Source organism: Venturia canescens, chromosome 5, assembly GCF_019457755.1.
Source record: "Venturia canescens isolate UGA chromosome 5, ASM1945775v1, whole genome shotgun sequence".
Classification (NCBI taxonomy): Eukaryota; Metazoa; Arthropoda; class Insecta; order Hymenoptera; family Ichneumonidae; genus Venturia; species Venturia canescens.
The window spans coordinates 4,297,073-4,316,052 of NC_057425.1; the positions used below are offsets into that span (position 1 = coordinate 4,297,073).

At 37.8% G+C, this 18,980-nt stretch overlaps 3 protein-coding genes across 7 annotated transcripts; 1 reads left to right on the forward strand and 2 right to left on the reverse strand.

The window, feature by feature from the left end:
* Positions 1-82: 82 nt before the first annotated feature.
* On the forward strand, positions 83-4,973 carry LOC122410440 (uncharacterized). Its single transcript, XM_043418568.1, has 10 exons — positions 83-642; positions 885-1,085; positions 1,259-1,362; positions 1,435-1,521; positions 1,581-1,722; positions 1,789-2,384; positions 2,566-2,778; positions 3,215-3,397; positions 3,480-3,598; positions 3,671-4,973. The coding sequence occupies exons 1-10, from the start codon at positions 176-178 to the stop codon at positions 3,890-3,892; spliced, it is 2,334 nt and encodes a 777-aa protein (XP_043274503.1). The 5' UTR covers positions 83-175; the 3' UTR covers positions 3,893-4,973.
* On the reverse strand, positions 3,898-15,134 carry LOC122410442 (CDK5 and ABL1 enzyme substrate 2). 3 transcript variants are annotated; one of them, XM_043418573.1, is made up of 11 exons: positions 13,678-15,134; positions 10,705-11,088; positions 10,200-10,268; positions 9,613-9,736; positions 9,406-9,533; positions 9,079-9,117; positions 8,013-8,098; positions 7,819-7,925; positions 7,608-7,714; positions 7,321-7,525; positions 3,898-6,956 (listed from the first exon to the last, which is right to left on the reverse strand). In XM_043418573.1, the coding sequence occupies exons 1-11, from the start codon at positions 14,088-14,090 to the stop codon at positions 6,816-6,818; spliced, it is 1,803 nt and encodes a 600-aa protein (XP_043274508.1). In that variant the 5' UTR covers positions 14,091-15,134; the 3' UTR covers positions 3,898-6,815. The 3 variants fall into 3 exon arrangements, with proteins under 3 accessions (XP_043274508.1, XP_043274510.1, XP_043274509.1); XM_043418575.1 differs by lacking the exon at positions 10,200-10,268 and having other exon boundaries at positions 13,678-15,133; XM_043418574.1 differs by lacking the exon at positions 9,079-9,117 and having other exon boundaries at positions 13,678-15,133.
* A 365-nt stretch (positions 15,135-15,499) lies between these two features.
* LOC122410441 (uncharacterized) lies at positions 15,500-18,745 on the reverse strand. 3 transcript variants are annotated; one of them, XM_043418569.1, is made up of 4 exons: positions 18,418-18,630; positions 18,260-18,333; positions 17,923-17,979; positions 15,500-17,504 (listed from the first exon to the last, which is right to left on the reverse strand). In XM_043418569.1, exons 2-4 carry the CDS (start codon positions 18,330-18,332, stop codon positions 15,547-15,549), a joined length of 2,088 nt encoding a protein of 695 aa, XP_043274504.1. In that variant the 5' UTR covers position 18,333; positions 18,418-18,630; the 3' UTR covers positions 15,500-15,546. The 3 variants fall into 3 exon arrangements, with proteins under 3 accessions (XP_043274504.1, XP_043274505.1, XP_043274506.1); XM_043418570.1 differs by having other exon boundaries at positions 17,923-17,965; positions 18,418-18,629; XM_043418571.1 differs by having other exon boundaries at positions 17,407-17,504; positions 17,923-17,965; positions 18,418-18,745.
* Positions 18,746-18,980: the final 235 nt, after the last annotated feature.

Here is an 18,980-nt window from a genome sequence, read left to right on the forward strand (position 1 = left end):
TAATCACCCCGGTTTATTGCACAAGACGTTTGCATCCACCTCGACGATTCGGTGATCATTGAATGTTCATTCAAGCCGGGAAGGCACGTACATCCGCAAAACGATCGTAACCAAAGACTCGAGCCATCAGGAGCCGGAGGACGAGGGGGACGAAAACTGGGGCGAATCCCTCAAAATGGACGAGTCATCGGTTGTCAGTGAGAAATTGGATTCCGATTGGAAGTTGATCGCGCCGGACGAAACGGCCGAAATCACTTTCGTCAATGGGAACTCTTACAAGGGACGAATAAGCAGGAAAAAAATGGAAGGCCACGGCGTCTATCGGTGGCGTAACGGAGCTCAATACACAGCGAGTATAATTGTAGAAAAAAAAGGAAAAAAAAATATTCACTCGAGTCGCGAAACGATGATGCGATTTTCCAGAATTATTACCGAGTTTTTTAGCATTTTCGAAACACTCGTACAGGGGCACTTCGAAGACAATAAAATCCATGGCAAGGGCCGCATCGAGTGGCCGAATGGAGCTTGGTACGAGGGAGACTTCGAGAACGGTTATCGGCACGGAAAAGGCATGATGCTTGACAAAGATCGTGGCTTCTTGTACCTCGGTCACTGGGAACATGATCGAAAACATGGAACAGGGTTCGCTTCTTTTATAGTAAAATGAATCTCGTATCTTTGCTTCACTTGAGAAGTCAGAAAACCAGGAACCGAAACCCCAATTATTCGGCTGACATTTAAAAACGTCCTGGGAAGCCAGACGAATGACTCGGCAAATTTTTGTTGCGAGCCAATTTTATCGCCTTGTTTTTCAACGTTTTTTATTTTCTGTTGCCATTACTCTTGAATAAAATGCATTTTCGGGGTTTTCGTTATCGATAAAGATACTTCACTTACATCGACGTTGGTTCGTACGACGGTGACTGGATAATGGACAAACCCGAGGGTTCCGGAATTCGTAATTATCCGAACGGCTCGCGTTACGTGGGCAAATGGAAAGGAGCGTTTCGACACGGAACGGGCACGATGACCTGGCCCAACGGTGACGTTTATCGAGGAGAATGGAAAAACGGAGCAATGCATGGGTACTTTCTTCATTTTTTCCTCAAAATTCGACCGAATATGAGGAACAAACTACGAATTCGCGACTCAAATATATAATGAAATACTGAACAATAATAAAAAAAATGACGAATTTAGATCAAATTGAAAATTCGAAAATAAAAATGCTGTTAAACGAAATTTTCTCATTTTACAGGTATGGAGAGTACACGTGGAACGGTTTTTTGAACAAGACATTGAGCTGGCCGCAGGAAGCGTGTTACATGGGCGAATGGCAGGAGGGAACTCGTACCGGTAGAGGTAAATCGTTTATCGAGCTAATTAAAGGGGAGGAAAGAAGATAATTAAATTAGCCCCAATAAAATGATTCAGGCCAAATAACTCTGAACTCGGTCGGGGGTGCAAGGTATTCGGGGGAATGGAGGGAGAATAAAAAGCATGGAACCGGTACAATAATCGGTGAGAAACCGCATGATTTCGTGGCTCGACAGATTTGCTTGACGATTTTCTTGTTGCAGGCAATAACGGCGAGATCACTGAGGTGCTTTTCGAAAACGATATTTTGCAAGCTCTCGGCAAGCCCGAGAGTCGAGCAGGGAAGAGCGAAGCAGAATCGAAGAACGTCGACAAAAGTGGCCGGGGAACTGGGCCCGGGATGAAGTAAGAAAATTGTCTCAAAAAAAATATTCTTTCGAAAAATATCGTGAGTGCTTTCGGTGCTTGCAGATCGACCGAGAAGACTGACAAGTTGTTGGAAGCTTGTACGACGACGGTTGCACAGCCGGAGCAGCACGTTTCTCTCGATCATTACCTCGATCGCTTGCGACCGAAGAAAAGCAGTCCAAGTTCAGTCTCCCTCGTTTCTTTGACCTCGGAGAGGTCCGAGACCAAAGGCAGATGTGGAGTCTGCGAGAACGAGTCGTGTCGTTGTCTCAGCGAAAGTGGAGTAAAATCGAACGTTCGGGAAGAAGCGGAGCCGTCGACCGTCCCCCCAAAAGTGTTGAACTCGAGTTTGACTCCAACGTCGAAAAATCCGACCACGGTTGCTCGATCGAGGCGTCAAAATGTTCCAGTGAAGACGTCAGACTCCGAAATCTCCGAAATGGAAATGAATCTGGAAAAAGAAAAATACTGGACGTACAATTGCATCACTACGCACATGCCTCGAATACGAAAAATTTATGACGATTATGCGAAAATTTTTGCAAACGTAACGCCCAAGTGTCGACTCTCTATGAGCAGACTCGCACTGTGGCAGCTGTGGCGAGACTGTGGAGTACATAAAAAATTTCTCAGTCTCGTACAAATCGACAATCATCTCGGTAAGTGTAACACTATTCTGAATTCCCCATTGTAATCGATCCACCGACCAAATTTACTGGAAGTGTCAAAATCGAATAGACTCTTAACTTACATTTGATTAACCAAATTCAAGGTCACGATCGGTACACGATTTCGCGAAGGAACCCTGCAGAAATGAATTTTCTCTTGTTTCTTCACCAGCTGCCAACGAATCGACGCTGATGGGAAATTCTTCGTGTCCTTTCGAAAGGATTGAGATCTGGCAGTTGATTCACGCGTTTCTCGAAGTCTCGTGGCACTTTTACACGAAAAACGGAGAGCACGATGCCACCACCGGATATCCTGGAAAGCTGGCAAACGGTTTAAACACCTTTTTGATTAACGACATTTACAAAAATGTTGGCAAATGCACCGGTTCGTAAAAATAACTCGTGATCACTCGAAACTCGCTCGCCCTTTTTGTCCTCATCGTTTCCTCGCTCCTCCAGGGGTTTTGTGCGGACCCGAACGCGATTTGATTCCTTTGTACCCGGTTTATGAGTTGTACGAATCCGTTGGCTTGTCCCACTCGGCGCGACAATTGCTGAATGCTGTTTTCCCCATTCGAGGTTCCTCCATCATTATTTTTCTACTCCAGCCATAAACAACTCCAATTTTCCCAGCGACAATCCTTTTTTTAGAGTTTTCGAAGAAAAAATCGTTTTACAAAGTTTTTGTCAGAAAATATCTTCGAAATGCCGCCCGATCATGAGCTGTGCTCTTCGTTACGAAATAATGAAAGTTTATGCTGAAAATTGGAGTCGATTTCGCGTAAAAAGTACTTTAACGATGCTCGAATTTTTTAAAGCAGGCGGCGAGAATCTGAAAGTTTCGTCAGAATCTTTACCCGCTGAAACGAGCATGCCAGAATTCCTAATGGGAGGTAGAAATTCTGTGACGGTGGGAGAAAAGCTCAGTTTTTTTATAAACGACGAAACGTCATTGCTCCAGCCAAAACCTCGTTTGATTTCAATCGAAGGCAACGATCGTTCGGGTGAGAAAAAAGTCCAGTTCAGTGTCGCATTGCATTAGCAAAAAACTGGTTTTTCGATTCATGACATTTTGACACATTCCAGATAATTCTTTGCACGCTTTTCGAGAACTAGGAAGTAAAGCATTCATTGACATAATGAGCAGCGTTTGTCCGATGATTAGAGACTCTGAAACCGGAGCAATAATCAACATACAGTACGAGGTAATTAACAAACATTTAACCAGTTTTCAGACTTTTTCGAACGAAAGGAAGCGACGAACTGTCTTGTTCCAGCTGAGCTTCCTCGAATTTTTGGAAATATTCATCGAGGCTGGAAAACGATTGGTGTTGCAAAGAAAAATGAGAAAGGAATCGAGCTCTGAGCATCACGAGATCGAGGAAAAAGACTCTAGCCAAAACGTCGCTAAAGATGAAGAATTAAAACGCTCGAACATTCGTATTTCCAGTGTAAATAAAGCAGTAAAAACGAAAAAGAGACTGAGCAGTAGACGATAATGGAGTTGCGATGAAAATGTTATTTATTGTTAATCGCCAATCACAGTGATGCCAGATATTGACGTAGGTCGCCCACTTTTCTTTACTTTATCCAAATATCCTACATTATTTATTGTTTTACATGTTACAATCACTACGCCGCCACTCTAAGGATTAAATACTAGAATATATAATATGTATAATCGTAACGTATAAATTCCATAGAATATATAGACGCTATAAAGATTTAATCGAAGAGCAATCACCATTGATTATTCGATCAATGATCTGGCCGATTAAATGAAAAAACAAAATGTAGTTAACGGACTAGAATACATCAATACATCGCGTTTATTCCCCATTAAATGCGTTTATCGAGACTCATAATATTGTTGTTGTTGATGTTGCAACGTGTTCAATGCCAGAAGAACGATGATTCATCATTTTTTTTCTAAAATCCAAAGACGGGAGTAAATCCAACTTGTTCGTGAATGAAAATTTTGTGGAGATTAGTCATTTTAAGAAATGTTTTTTTTTTTTTCTTTCAAATTTAGTCGAATCCAAAAAAGGGTTTCGAGAGGAATATTTGCTTGATTTTTCTGTACAAAAATCGTTTTTCAGATAAACAGAGACACACTTGCAACACCAACGACGATTTGTGATTGCTATTTTTGTACTCACTCAACTCCGTACATAAATATTTGAAATTCAATCTCTCTCCCTCTCTTATTCAGCAAACTGAAGAAGTTTGAATGAAACTGAAAAATCGAGCAGTGAACTTAGTAGATCGATTATCTATTCGCAGGACATGAAAAAAGTCGTCCTGATCAAAGTTCATTTTCAAGTGTTCGTTAGCTGTTAATAAAACGACGAAAGGGAAGTTCGGGCACTAGAATTTCAGTTATTCTGGGCACGATACGTACTTAGACAACAAAAAAGGTTTACATATGTACACGGATGGCTGTAATGAGAAACTAACGCCATAATAAAGCCCAACGAATCGTTTCTTTGTACATTTTTATACACGAAATCAAGAAACTAACAATTTATGTAACAAAAGCATTAAACCACGTTGAAAACTAATCGATACAGACGTAAAAACGAAGAATAACGAACGAAACACAATGACAAAACGAGAAGAGGAATTTTTTTCATTCGATTTTCTTATTTCGAATTCTTCTAATCCTGAGTGAATTACAAATGACATTAGTTGATTAAAAAATCGTCACGCCTCTCTTACCCTTGATTCGAATGTTTCAAACGCTTCTAAAAAAATGTATATTTCAGCCGATTTGACCCCCTTTACGGGAAAAGTCATGGGCGAATGGAACAATTGGGCCCCTTTGATTATTTTCATGATTGTGTGAGTTTCGTCTTTTTGTGTGCTGATGCAAAAGCCCATAAAATTGTCTGTCCCGAGAAAGTGACGTCAGATTTTATTATGACGGTCGAAGAGTTTTTAGCGAGGATATGTGGCGAAGGCGATGCTGTTTTATACACAGCTTTACTTTGGTTCAGCGAATATTCCCTTTTCTTTAACTGCTATCGTTCTTTAGCTATTACAGAAATTCGCCGAACTAAAAACTATCGACGATACGACGAATTTGAGCAATTCACGTGTAGAAGCAGAAACGACGTGAACAAACGTAATTGAGCGAATAATAAATCGAAAGGGCGTTTAATTGTAATTTCGAAAGACGAGAATGATGGACATTGATGATTGACAGTGACATTTACGTAGGAATGCTTCGAAAAACTCGTAACAAATTTCACTTCGTGACGTTTTTCTCAGGCTAAAGCTCTTTCTCAACTGTTTGTTCGATTCTCTTTGTATTCTTTGTGAGAAAAATACGTATATTGCTCTGCGATAAAAATGCATTTTAAAAAGTACGCGAATTTAGAGTCTTGTAGACCATGAAAATTCCTGTGTTCAAATGATATAAAAAACGAAAAACGCACACCGCGTATTTATCTTATTCACGGTAAAATCGCTACGACAATTGACTGACAACGATAAGAGTAGTTTCGTACTTTCGCACTATACAAATAAAGTTTTTGCGACTCCTTTTCAATTTTACAAACATCAATTACAAATATTTTTTTGATGATTTGCCCTCGGGATTTCCGTCAGGACAGCAGTCGAAAATTGTTAATACATTTTATTCCTTTCTGCGCCACCGTCTCGAAGGTATCATCAAAATTTATCCCACGTCAGAGCGGAGAAGTCGCTTATACTGTTTTTCATTACCTTTCGAAAATAAAGAACATAAGTGGTAAAAAAAACGTTTAAACATGAGAAGTTATCAGCATTTCGCTGCTTAAATAATTTTGAAATTCATAACGATAAATCAGCGTCGAAATCAGCGTCATTTTCAACACAAGAAAAATAATATGCCAACAAAATTTGAGTAAGTACTTTTCGTATATCAAACAATCGACACCATTATTCTATTAACCCCATTGACATCGTTTTACTCTTTAAAACGCGTGCAAACCAATTATCAGTTCTCAGTACTCGACATATTGAGCAGCGCATCACCGTTCTTAAACGTACAAAACTTCGTATTATTAATATTTCGTCTGTTATCTTTCGTACAGATTTTCCTCCTATTTTTCACTTACTTACAAATCCAGCTATTAAAATTATCGCACCCGAGACTCTCGCTACGCAGAACTGCTAATCTTTTTATTATTTTCCTGTTTTTTTTTTCGTTTTTCTTGTTTTTTTGTTTGTTTGGATTGTATCTGTTGAACTGCTCAAGAAACGCAGCAGTTTTATTGCTATGATCTTTGCAAACACGAACTCGATTTTTCCATGTGTTTGAGCAAAATTCTTGTCTCATTCATTTCGGATTTATTGGGTTTTTTATTCCTTTTTTTTCATTGAATTTTTTCATGATGAGAGCGTTCTACTTCTGCGCGAAAGCATCGGCACGACGCAACGTCAAGACTCGTATATGAGACGCTGATAGTGAGGAAATATCTCCCATGTTGGTACATGAAGTCCAAACTCCAGAGCAACGAGCACTGCGAATTCTGAGGTTATGAGATCTTTGTGGTTGAGTCGAAAGACACTTTCGGTTCTCTGCAACGAAGAATCATCATTCACGGTGAAAATCGATGATTTTTTTCGGACGGAAGTTCACGAAAAATTGCCACGTTTTTCGTGACTTTCAACTTTTAATTTCATGAATAAACATCGATACCGTAGTATCAATATTTGAATTGAAAAATTCAGTAGAAAATCCTTTTCTTGCGATGTTATCGTAGGCTTTCCGCAGTGCCTATTTTGGCTGCCAAAATCGCGACGGAGTCTCGTTGCCAAGTATAAAAAAGATTTGAGAGTCGAGACTCGACAGGGGCAAGGCCTGTTTGTATCGAAAGCGAAACTTTGCACAGTCCGAATGAAGGACTGTACAAAATTTCCGTGCATGAAATTGAACACTCACCTCTATCAACGATTTGAGTATGTCGCCCTTAACATCGTTGAGTTTAGCTGCGAGCAGGAGGCAAGCACCGGCACATAATTTTCTCGTCTGCTTGGTGACGATGTTACGCAATATGAGCTTCTCGAAATAAACGTACGCCATTGCGACAGTGAGGAGATCAATGCCGTATTCCATTTTCGCAATTTTTCGCATTTCTCGTTTCAAGCTATGAGAAAAAATAATCAAAGCACGTTAAAAAGCAGATTCGTTTTTTCGAATGGATTAAACATTATTTCATTTTTATTAACCTTCGGAGTTTACTCAAAGTCAATTGGATGTGCGGAAATTTTTCTTTGAATTTATCGTTCAATTCCTTCTTCAAATCTGACGGTCGAACGTAGTCGATAACCGAAGCCTGGAGGAAAAAAATTATTTTTTCATTAGTTAAATGAACGTTTCGCCTTTTTTATATACCGATTCGATTTTTTAAATGTTTGTATGCAAATATTTAAAAAATACCATATAAGACGTGAATGTTAGCAAGGTACGATGTTTGCCCGCAATAAGTTCCGGGTCGTCCAATAAGTTCGGATTGTATTGTAGACATTGATCGTCCCAATCGAAAGCTGAAAGCAATAAGAAAAGTGTAAAGAACTGTTTGGCGGTAAAAAAAAAATTATTCTGTTTATTTTTTGTAGTAGAAAGCAACTAACTTTTGCCCTCGGTGACGAGGGACATAGGTGGTGATTCAGGAGCCGCGTGCTGAGGTCTGAGCACCGCGTTATCATAGGATAAGCACCTGAAATCGAAATGTTCGAAAACATCGTTATTGTTTGCCAATTCCAAGAAAAAGAAATTTTCACGTGATACCGCATGTTCGATATCCATTTAAAAAAAGTGCTGTCGAAATCAAATTGCACAGTGTACACAATAGCGGTGCTAACTACAACGAAATGCATGATCTTCGCGTCCAGTTAAATATCTGTAATGAAACGAAAATTTTTTCAAGAGTATTTTTTAAAGGGCAATACAAAAATATAACGAATTAATCCAAGATTTCTTAATGCAAAACGTGGTAATTCGACAAATACCGTGCGAAATTACAAGTTTTTGATTTAATTCGCGAAAAAGCTTCTGGGATTTGAAAAAAATATTTTATTCAAGAAAAATCGAAGGGGTTCAAAGTCGTTGAACGAATAATCTATACTCCTATTGACAATTTTTGTCCAGTGAGTGATAAATGACGAATGAAAATTCTGAATGCGAATAAGCCACTACCATCAATATTTCCAGAACTTGCGATTGCTTAACGACAATTAGCCCGAAAACTTTCAATTAAATCACTTTTCGAACCAAACTTATCATGCAGTATTGCTCAACAAATATTGAAAAATGATGTTCGTATCGCGATGCATTTTTCGTATTTCATCTCTTTGGTGATACAGCAGTTTCAAAATAGTGTAAAAATTCCTCGATTGGCCAGAACAGTCTTGAAACCATTAGTGGTTATTCGAGGCTCTACGTTATTATTCGAGACAGTTCATACCTTTTCGAACGACTACAGATATTTGACAGAAATAATGGAAAATTAACGTCAACGACTCAGAATCAGTTTCCAATGGCCCAAGCACAAAATATTGCAGTGATAAACTACTTTTTGATTATCAAGAGATCCAAAAAAACAGCGCTGAAGATAAATATACACATTTATGTTGCTACCACACTTTACTACACTTTTCATTCTGTTCGTGAACATTACGATTTTGTTTTTGTTTTTACCACTTGGTATGATCCGTATTCCACGTTATAGTTTTCGTCCTGGAAAGATATTGTTGCACCACGTTACTATTTTGCAGCTGGCACTTTTCAGATACATTTATGAGGTGACTTGCAATGATAATGTAACATTTGCTTAAAAATGTGCAGATTTATGAAAGTATGAGAGTTAGGAAAGATTATTTTTGCAGATAGGATGCTTTGTGAAAGTTCCTCATTTACAACATGCGAGATACATTTATATTTTATTTTTCTTTCTTTTTCTGCTGGTGGGATTACTTCTGACGGTTAGACTGTGCAATAAAGATATGGAAAATCTTCTGAGGGTACCTTGATACCACATGATGCTTGTTTGGAACCACGTGCATAAAATCTATGGCCTCTGTGTCGCCGATTGGGAGTTTTCGGTCTTTTTGAAACTGTCTCGACGGCACGAGGAGCTGACCGTAAGAGATTTCCTGAAAAAAAAAACAAATGTCAAGATGAACTTCACCGAATGGAAAGAAGAGAAATAAATATGCTAGCCAAATTCCTCACTTGTCCATCTTTAGCTCTTTCGACCCCCAGCAAACCGAAAGGATCCAAATTGTCATTTATTGCTGAGAGGGGTCGAGGACCCGAAGTGTTTCTCCTTCGTCCGGTATCTCTTCGTAGCTCGGACCTAAAAGAAATGAATGTCTTTAGGTTCAATTGTTTCTTCATATGCCTGAACACCCTCACTCTTTTTGTCAACTCTCCTTACAGAATTGGACAATATTCTTATTCAATGGAAATCGATGAATATTGAGCAAAATTTTGTTGATTTGAACTAATGCAAAAGTAATTGGAAAATTTGTAAGTTGGAAACTGGATTAAATCAGCCCTTCCAACAAGGAATCGTTGGGAAACCATAAGAGTACATAGTTCAATAAAAAAATTAAACATTGGAAATTGCCAAAATGTAACCCCAAATTCTGAGGTATTATCACATGTCACTTCAAAGTGTCCAACTCTGTTTTTATCTAAAAAAAAAAAACATTTATTGCACAAAATCTATCATGATAAGTAAACACTTTCGTTGCACCCAAAAAAATACAAGAAAGAAGCTTTATCTCTTAATGTCGAAATTGTTGTATTTCCAATACCTTCGTAATATTGGATTAGATACCGCATAGTGTCTGAAGACAGGTGTACTACCCGAAGTACTTTGGCCGCTAATCATAAGAGGAAAATCTTTCGTAAGATGTGGAATAGTCTTCCGAAAAATCGTATGAGCAGTACGAGATGAGTAAGACGAAAGAATGGCACGAAGTTTTGAATGGAATTTGACTCAAAATTTTGCATAACTTTCTAATTAGAGTGTGCAGATTTTCTTTTGTCCCGAAAAAAAATTGACTTTTCAATAAACACTTTTCTCAAAATCGTCTATTTTCGAAGACCAATGAAAAACGTTGAAGCAGAAATCGAGCTTCGAAATGAAATATTGAGAAAAATGAACGAAAATTCGGATGTGGGTGAATAGGAAGTTGCGAAAAATCGGTGGAATCGAGGTTAGAAAAAGTAGAAAACAAAAAACATAAAATCCGTTAAAAATTCGAATTGTTGGATGCTATATGATCGTGAATTTGTTAAAAAGCGAATATTCCTTACCAACTTGTACGTTGTCCTTTGCTGTAAGGTAGTGCCGAAAAAACGAGAAAGGGAACTCTCTTTGCTGAAACGAGTACGAGCCTATCGTTGCCGAATTTGTGTCCGTTTATCGGACGTTGCATCATACGCAATTCGCGGGTTACTTCCGGTATTATCACCGCGTTCGGAACACCGGTCTGAACGTTGTTCAAGCCTTTTATTTTCGGCTTCGAAGTTTGTGATATCGATTTTGATCGCAAGGATCCGATACTCTCGGTGCTACTGTTGTAATGATGTTTTATGTCTTCCGAGAGAGTTGAAGTTTGATGAACGATCCGCTTCTTGTAGTACAACGATCCAACTCTCCTCTCCGGCAGAGAATATTCGCTGCCGGTTGTTCCGGTACTGAATTATTGAGAAAAATAAAAAAAACGTGAGATAAATGACCCGAACGAGTTTGGTCAAAATCAGAGCAATTTTTCGCGTTCTCGAAATCGTCACTTTTAAGATTTCATTACGAATTTTATTTTCATATTTAATATTGAGTTTTGAACAAAAACTCCCAGGATATCGGCCAAAAAACTGCGTTTTCCTCAAAACACTTTTTCTGAGGTCGGTGGACATATTACGAAAACTACTCGATCGATTATTTACGAAAATCCACAGTGAATACGATCGAAAACATTCAAAGGTCATTGACAATCCCACTTTCTCTGAATCGAGCATCATTTCTTGATAGTTGCATAAAAATAACGACATTTTTTTCCATTTATTTCAAGTGCTCGAGTTTCATTTCGTCTTTCTTTTGTTAGGAAAAGATGATTTCGAATATCGGCGACCGACAACGACTCGTTTTTATGGTTAACTCAAGACCTCTTTTGTTTTTTGAAAAGATCTTCATTTATTTATGAGTATGGGGAAAAATGGATGCGGGGATAAATATTTTTTTGCACTCTCATTTAAAAAGTCTTCAAAAATAACGAGCACTCGATAAAGTATCATAACAAGGATAAACAGCGTATTTTTTTAAGGTAACATCATAACCAATAAATCAATCATCCAAGTGAAAAAGCAAAAAGTGAAAACGCAAATCCCCGAAACGAGCCAATAAAGTAATAAAGAAAAAGGAGAGAAGTACTGAAAATTTTGAAGATTCGAAATTGAGCTGTCATAAAATTCGAATCCCTCCACAGTAATCCGTCATAAAGAGCTGCGAAGTCGAAATGATAAAATCAGAATAAATACGATTACGTCAGTCTCGTATCAGCGGAGTCCGTAATAATCCAGTTAGCATAATTAGATCGGTGTGATTGGAGAGACATCAAGGAATTAGAGATGTGCGTGAGCAATTTTGTAGCGGGGTAGCCCCACAAGTAAAAATTCATCAGTCGTTGCAAAGCCCTCACCGCCATTGTCAATACACTCGAAACATTTATTCTTCTATTTTACAATGGCAAATATTAATTTGCCTTATCTTCACGCTCGGATTAGAATTTCAACAGGCAACACGAGATTTGTACAAAGTCTTTGCATTTTATCGGAATACATTGAGGATAACTGATAACGGAATCTTTAGAAGTATAAAAAATCCACTTGTACGAAAGCATGCTCCAAATAGATAATAGAGGACGAGGCCTCGTGTGTGTTTACGCGATAAGCTGAACATTGAAAAATGGTTTTAAAAATTCATTTATCGCGGCTTTCACTAATATTCAAAGTTTCGAGCACCTTATTCATTGTATCGAGAAAAATCAATCGAAAGCACTCGACAAAAAGGGGGTCCTTGCTTGAGAAAAAAAATGATAATTTTCGTTTATTACCAAGACGTAGAATCGAAATGATTAGAGAACAACTTCTTTTCCGCAACTTCGTCCAAACTGTTTTAATCGAATCGCCAAAATTTTCTCTGACTTTTCACACAAGTCGAGTTATTTTTAAATAGCTTTTGGTTATTATTCAAGTTTTCAGCTGAGACTGAACGCCCAAATATCGAGTGATGTTCGCGTTCTTCCCTCGTCGCCTCGTAATTCATTTTTTTTTTCTAGTTTTTTTCCTCTGTAGTGATAATTTTTTTTTATCTCATTGAAATAAGTGCAGTTTCTGAGATCGTGGGGTACACGTGGTCAATGTAGTGCTCTTGGTAAAACAAACCTCGTCACGATGATCTCCGATAATCGTATTTCGTGACGTACGAACAATACGAGATTAATCGTTACATAAAAGTGTCAAGGTCGTACTATAACGAGGATCGAAACGTGCAAAATCTTTGCAATGTGAACAATGCTTCCGGAATTTTAAAGATTGTTGTCCTCGAATGCCGCAGCAATGAATGATAAAAGATTACGTGACAGAGATACGATATCGCAAAACAAACTATCCAGATTAACAAATCATTTTTATTGACATTAGCATTGGACTTGTCAGATAACAGCTCGTCATTAGAAACACTGATTTTTCTATTCGTTACTCAAATTGAGTTACCGATGAAGCAATGAATTTCATAGAAATTAATTTTTTTAAATTCCATTCCGAGCTGTCTAACGAGAGCAGTAAACGAAGAGTATTGGAATAACTTGGTAAAATTTAAATGCACGATGCAGGCTTCAAAGTAACGGAACAGGAATTAAATTTCACCGGTGTTTCTGTAACGTAAATGTTTATCGACGTTGCGAGCAGTTTTGAAAGAAATAAAACAATGCTGAAGTTTGATTCATCAAACTGCTGTCTCATTCCTGTTTTCTCTCTAAAGGAGTCCAAAATTTATTTGCAACGTTCAACCTTTTAAAGTTATCTCTGGGATAATCTGTTTTTAGAATTTTGGAAGGTTTTTACCAAAATGATGAAAATTAATGAATATTTATGTTCTTTTTTTAATTCTGATGAAAGTAGAATAGAATTGGATTGCATTGCTTCAATGAAAACTTCAACATCATTCTTCGGTAGTTAGGAAAACTTGTGATACAAACAGAATACTCGATAGCAAAGTATTTTTACCGTTCCCTGAAGCTTCCGTGTAATGCGGATGGAAAAGGATTTTGATTTCTGTCTGAATCATGAAAAGTGGAGAGTTTAGCTGGTGTCGCGATGCCATCAGAATCTGAGCTGACGGAATGATGCTCGCCGGCTCGTTGAATATTCTGTACAAAATGAGTTCTGGTACAAGCGACGTTTGGATTTTCTTCAGGCAAGCCATCAACAGCCTCGTCGGTGGAAGTATCAAAATCGACGGATTCTCCCTCTTTAAAGACAGGATTGCTTTCGCTCTGTGTTCGCTTGTGAATAGCTCCGTTGCGGGGCAATAGTGCCAAATTAGTGTCACGGTGGCTACCGTCGAGCGAAATATTTGAGAGAAATGTAAGCGCTGCGAGACGTCTACGTGAATGATTTTTCTTTAAGGCTGCTGCCATTCCACTAGCTGCGAGATTATAAAAAGACAACGAAAAACAAAAACGACGAATACACGATTGGAAAAAAATCTCTGCTTTCCTTCCGATATTCACGAACTTTTTTTTTCCTCTTTCGTACGCGATTCAATAATTTGAACGCGCTGGAAATACGGATTCTAGTGTGAGATGAGGATTGACGAAAAATTCACGGGCCGAATCTGCTCCATTTATTTTGGCTGTCACTTTGTTGAATACCGAAACGGATAAAATATATAAAAGAGGCTGTTGCAGGAGTAAAGAAATGAAAGAAACACTAAACTAAGATCACAATTCATCGTTAACAATAGCGCACTTAGTTCTGCTAACGTTCGTTATTGACATACACTCGCTTCTCGCGTACCACAAATTCGCCAACTTCTTTATCATTTTTATCGTTTATTTGATACTTTCTACGTGCAAAAAACTTTTCAAATTATCGTTTGACAAAATTCGTTCTGTTTTCAAGATCTTTACTCTTCTTTAACAGCACACTTTATTCTCTTTACGACGCAAACCAATCACCCATCGCAACAACTTAGATATTCGCTCGATGTATCAGGGCGCACGGAATGACACGACACAAGACACCACTCGCGCACTTGTTTTGCACCGTCGTCGAATGACAGAGTCTTAACAACGAAGAGGAAAAATAATGAAATAAAATAAACGGCTCGGTCTGCGACTGTGCGTGACACTTGCCAATACCGATTACGTGGATATTTTTACGAAGTTCTCAGGTGACAAGGAAATCTAACGACACTGGAGTTTTGCTTTTTTGTTTTGATCCTTTATTCCTTCCCGAGACGATGAACTCTTGTTTAACGCGGATTAACTTCGGGAAACGGTCAGTTACACCGGTTACGCAAAACACTGCGGAGCTACATAACTAGAAAGCAACTTGTTCTCACTGTAAACATCAGTATATCAGTAAACACACTGTCGGCTTAACATAAAACATAAAACATATGAGCTTCGAACATGCAACGAACGTAACGATACACAGAACCGCGTGCCCCTTATAAGCCCCTGAAAGCAGAGCCACTATAGCCACTCGCACAGTGTTGCCAACTCCTACGGACCGTCCCCCCCCAAAATCCATCTGAAATCCCCCTAAAAACCCCTATTTTTGAAGAAGCGCTATATTCCTTCGTAACATTGAATATTGCTTAAAATTATACTTTTAAATAAAAATAAACATTTTTATAATGAATTTTATTATAATAATCTAAAAAATATTCCTGTAATGAAAATTTAATGAAAATATCGGAAAATAAAAACATTGAACAAAAAACATTTAGTGAGAATTAAATTATCATTTAATTTACACCATGTAATTTTTACAATGGAATAAATACAAATAGTGAAAAATGTTATTTATAATAACAAATTAATAAGAGAACAATTGACATTTTATTGTAAGAATTTTTTTCCCGCGTCTTCATATTTCGCCAATGTAGTTATCGAATATTTCGTCGACAACATCGACTGAATCACATTGTTTCTGAGTATTGTTTGCATTTTTGAAATCGTACATACTAACGTTGAACATTTCGAGCATACGGGCAGAAGGAACAAATTTGACGCAAGATCCGGATTGTCTTTGTAAAGTGAACCGTACCATCATAATACTTTGCAGTACTTCAAGAGACAGCTTATTTCGTAATTTATTTTTAATTACGTTGTATGTCGAAAAAGCGCGTTCGACACTTGCATTTGAAATCGGAAGTGTAAGTAGAGCCATTGAAAATTTGGCAATGTTTTCAAATCGCTTTTGACCAGCAGAATCATAATCTACAAAAACGGCTGAATAAAATTCAACGGAATTGACTGTATTTGGCCACGATTTATTTTGCAATTGATTCCATTCTGACTCTGTCTCATTCTTATTGCCGTATAAGTGAGTGCGTTGGAATTTTGCAATAATACCTGTTAAACTGGGTTTCATTCGCGATAATGCGATTTTAGGATGAAGATCGGCCATCGTCTTTAGGATAGATAAGTTGTCCGGCAATCTTTTTTGAACCTCTTGAGCCAAAGTACAGAGAAATTTTTTGCACCTTTCTTTAACATCCAATAATTCTGTTGGTTCAATATCTTGAGCAATGACGTGAAACTCGTAGCCAAAATACATTGCTGAAGTATGCATTAAACAAGATTGAAAATCGAAATTGATCAATTCACTGTCAGTTAATTTCTGCAAGCTCGATGGTACAACGAGCTTTTGCAGTAAGTTTTTGAACATCAAAAAAAGATCCTCAAGTAATTTCGTAGGTTCTACGTAATCACTTTGAAAAAGCAAATTTAATTGCGTTACACTTTTCAGTTCGTATTTTAAAAAAATAAGAAAAGCTTTGTAGGGTAACCTTATCATGATGTTGTATAACTGAGCAGCCATGTGACAATTGTCTTCTGATTTTGCAATTGAAAATAAGAATTGCAATTCTTCCCACTGATTTAAGATGGTATCGATAGCCTCGGATCGAGCAAGCCAACGAGTTCCGCTAAGACCCTGAATTTTATTCGGTTTTCCACTACCATTAATTGTTTCGTACAAAAGCTTATATTTTTCTAACCGTTTGGGGCTGTAAGAAAACCAATTATGCGTTTCTCGAACCAAAAATTCTAATGGACGAGGCAACATTTCCGATGCTTTTTCAGCGCATAAATGAAGTGAGTGACAAACACATGGCATAACGATTAGGTCATCTATTTCACGCTTAAACAAAGCTGTAACTGAGTTGTGTTTTCCAACCATCACACTCGCTCCATCAACGCCAATGCCGACCATATTTTCAACTTTTAAACCATCTTGTTCTAATTGAAGTTTAATGGCACTATGCACACTTTTTGCATCGGCATCGATTAATTTGATTAACCGATAAAACGTTGTAACCACTTCTCGTTTCTCGAAAGAGAAAAATCGCAACATGATACACAACACCTTCTGCGTTGAAAGATCAGTACTCTCGTCGATTATGAGTGAGTATGGACCGTCGCCAATTTCTTGGATAAGTTCTTGGAGCATACAAGGCCCGAGGACGTTCTTGATCAACATCGAACATTTAGTGCGATGGAGTTTCAAATTCGAAATTATATGTGACGAAGGGTCCAGCTGCGGCAGAATGTCGATCATGTGATTCACAGTCTGCAGTGAACTATGTTCTGCAATAAATGCAGCAATTTTCAATTCGGCGATCTTCGTTGCTTCTGTCAGAACTGGCTCAAATGTTGAAGTCAACGGTTCGAATGTCTTTGCTGATTTGTCCAAGGATACAGCTTTTTTATGTTTTTCTGTCTTTGCGTGGTTCATCAAATCCTTTTTGTGAGCTTTCAACGATATTCGACAATATTTGCAGACCGCAGAACATGTATCAGTTGGATCAGGCCCTAGCCAACCTATAATGTAAACCACAAGACATTTAATAATAATAATAAATTATGATATTTATCAATATCAATTGCGAAAGTCCATATAAACATTAACAAATGTTTAAAATAGTTAGTCGGACCATCACAAATAAAGAAGAATTAAAACAGTGCATACTTGAAGAAATATTAAAACATTAGGTGAAAACACATTGGAGGAAACATTAAAAGTATTAGAGGAATCGAAGGAGTACGAGTGTCTATATACTGATGAAAAATTGTAGGAAACTAAGCAAGACGAGGAGGTGAAAATGGAATCAAATTGAGGTTAACTACCTGGAATGAAAAGGAAAAAAGAAACCAGTGAAACTACCACCAAATGAAGCTCTTAATCAAACACATTCTACGAACCGAACCAGAACACACTGGTTCACATAACTTAAATTACCTTTTTCAGGAAAAAACTTTGAAAACCTCGGTTGATCTGCAAGCTTTGAAGAAATCCCTGTGTAGTAAACATTCATCTCATAGATTAAACTAACCGAATTGGAACAATCATTATTTTGAGTTGATTATGTTTAATAATCTTGTAAACGTAAAAACTGAATCTATTTTCATTCGATCCTCGTTTTTCACTTTCAACTTCCACGTATCTTTATATGTATCTTTACATACAACCGTTTTGTCGTTCGGACAGAGCGTAATAATTAAACATAATATTTAATAGAAAAAATTGAGAATGAATATATATTTTATTCGAATTTAGAAAATGCATGTTAACTAACCTTGAAGCGCTGAATCGGTCTCCCAACACTTTACATATTTTTGCAGATATTTTTTGTTTTTTTCTTTTGGCATGCTGTAATGAATTTGAATATAAGTTTGAATTATTAATACCTTTTTTATTTTTTCGCTGATACTTCAAAAAACGAAAATGACTTACTTTGCAATCCGAGAAGGTACGCGAGCGAGCAGAATCAAGAGACTCGGGCCGTGTTCCGATATTGACTGTGACTGTGAGTACTGCGAGTATTTGCTTTGGTATTCGCTCCGTGCGCGTAAACATACTACTTTGAAAGTGAGCGTGTGTCGTGTATACGTATTCCTCCAAAAACGCCGGAGTCCCCTTTATGGTGGCGCTGGCAGTATGCATGAACACACTAATACTATTAGTGTAGTAGTATTAGATTTTTGGCTCCGCCCACGCGCACAGAGCGAATAGAGATGGTGCAGATTCGATAGAGGGCAGGTCGAAAGTACTCGTGGCGCCTCTAATGTCATAATTTATAAGTTTTTGGGGTAGCACTTTCAATACTTTGATTGAAATATAATCATAATAATTGAATATATATATATATAATAATAATACAATAATGATAAAAGATCCCCAAAAATTTTCACTTTTCACCACTAGTGGCGCGGTAGTCTACTTGTACCATCCCTATAGGGCTTACAGTACTCACAGTATCGGAACACGGTCTCGGTCTCGGTAGAATATTTCGTCTT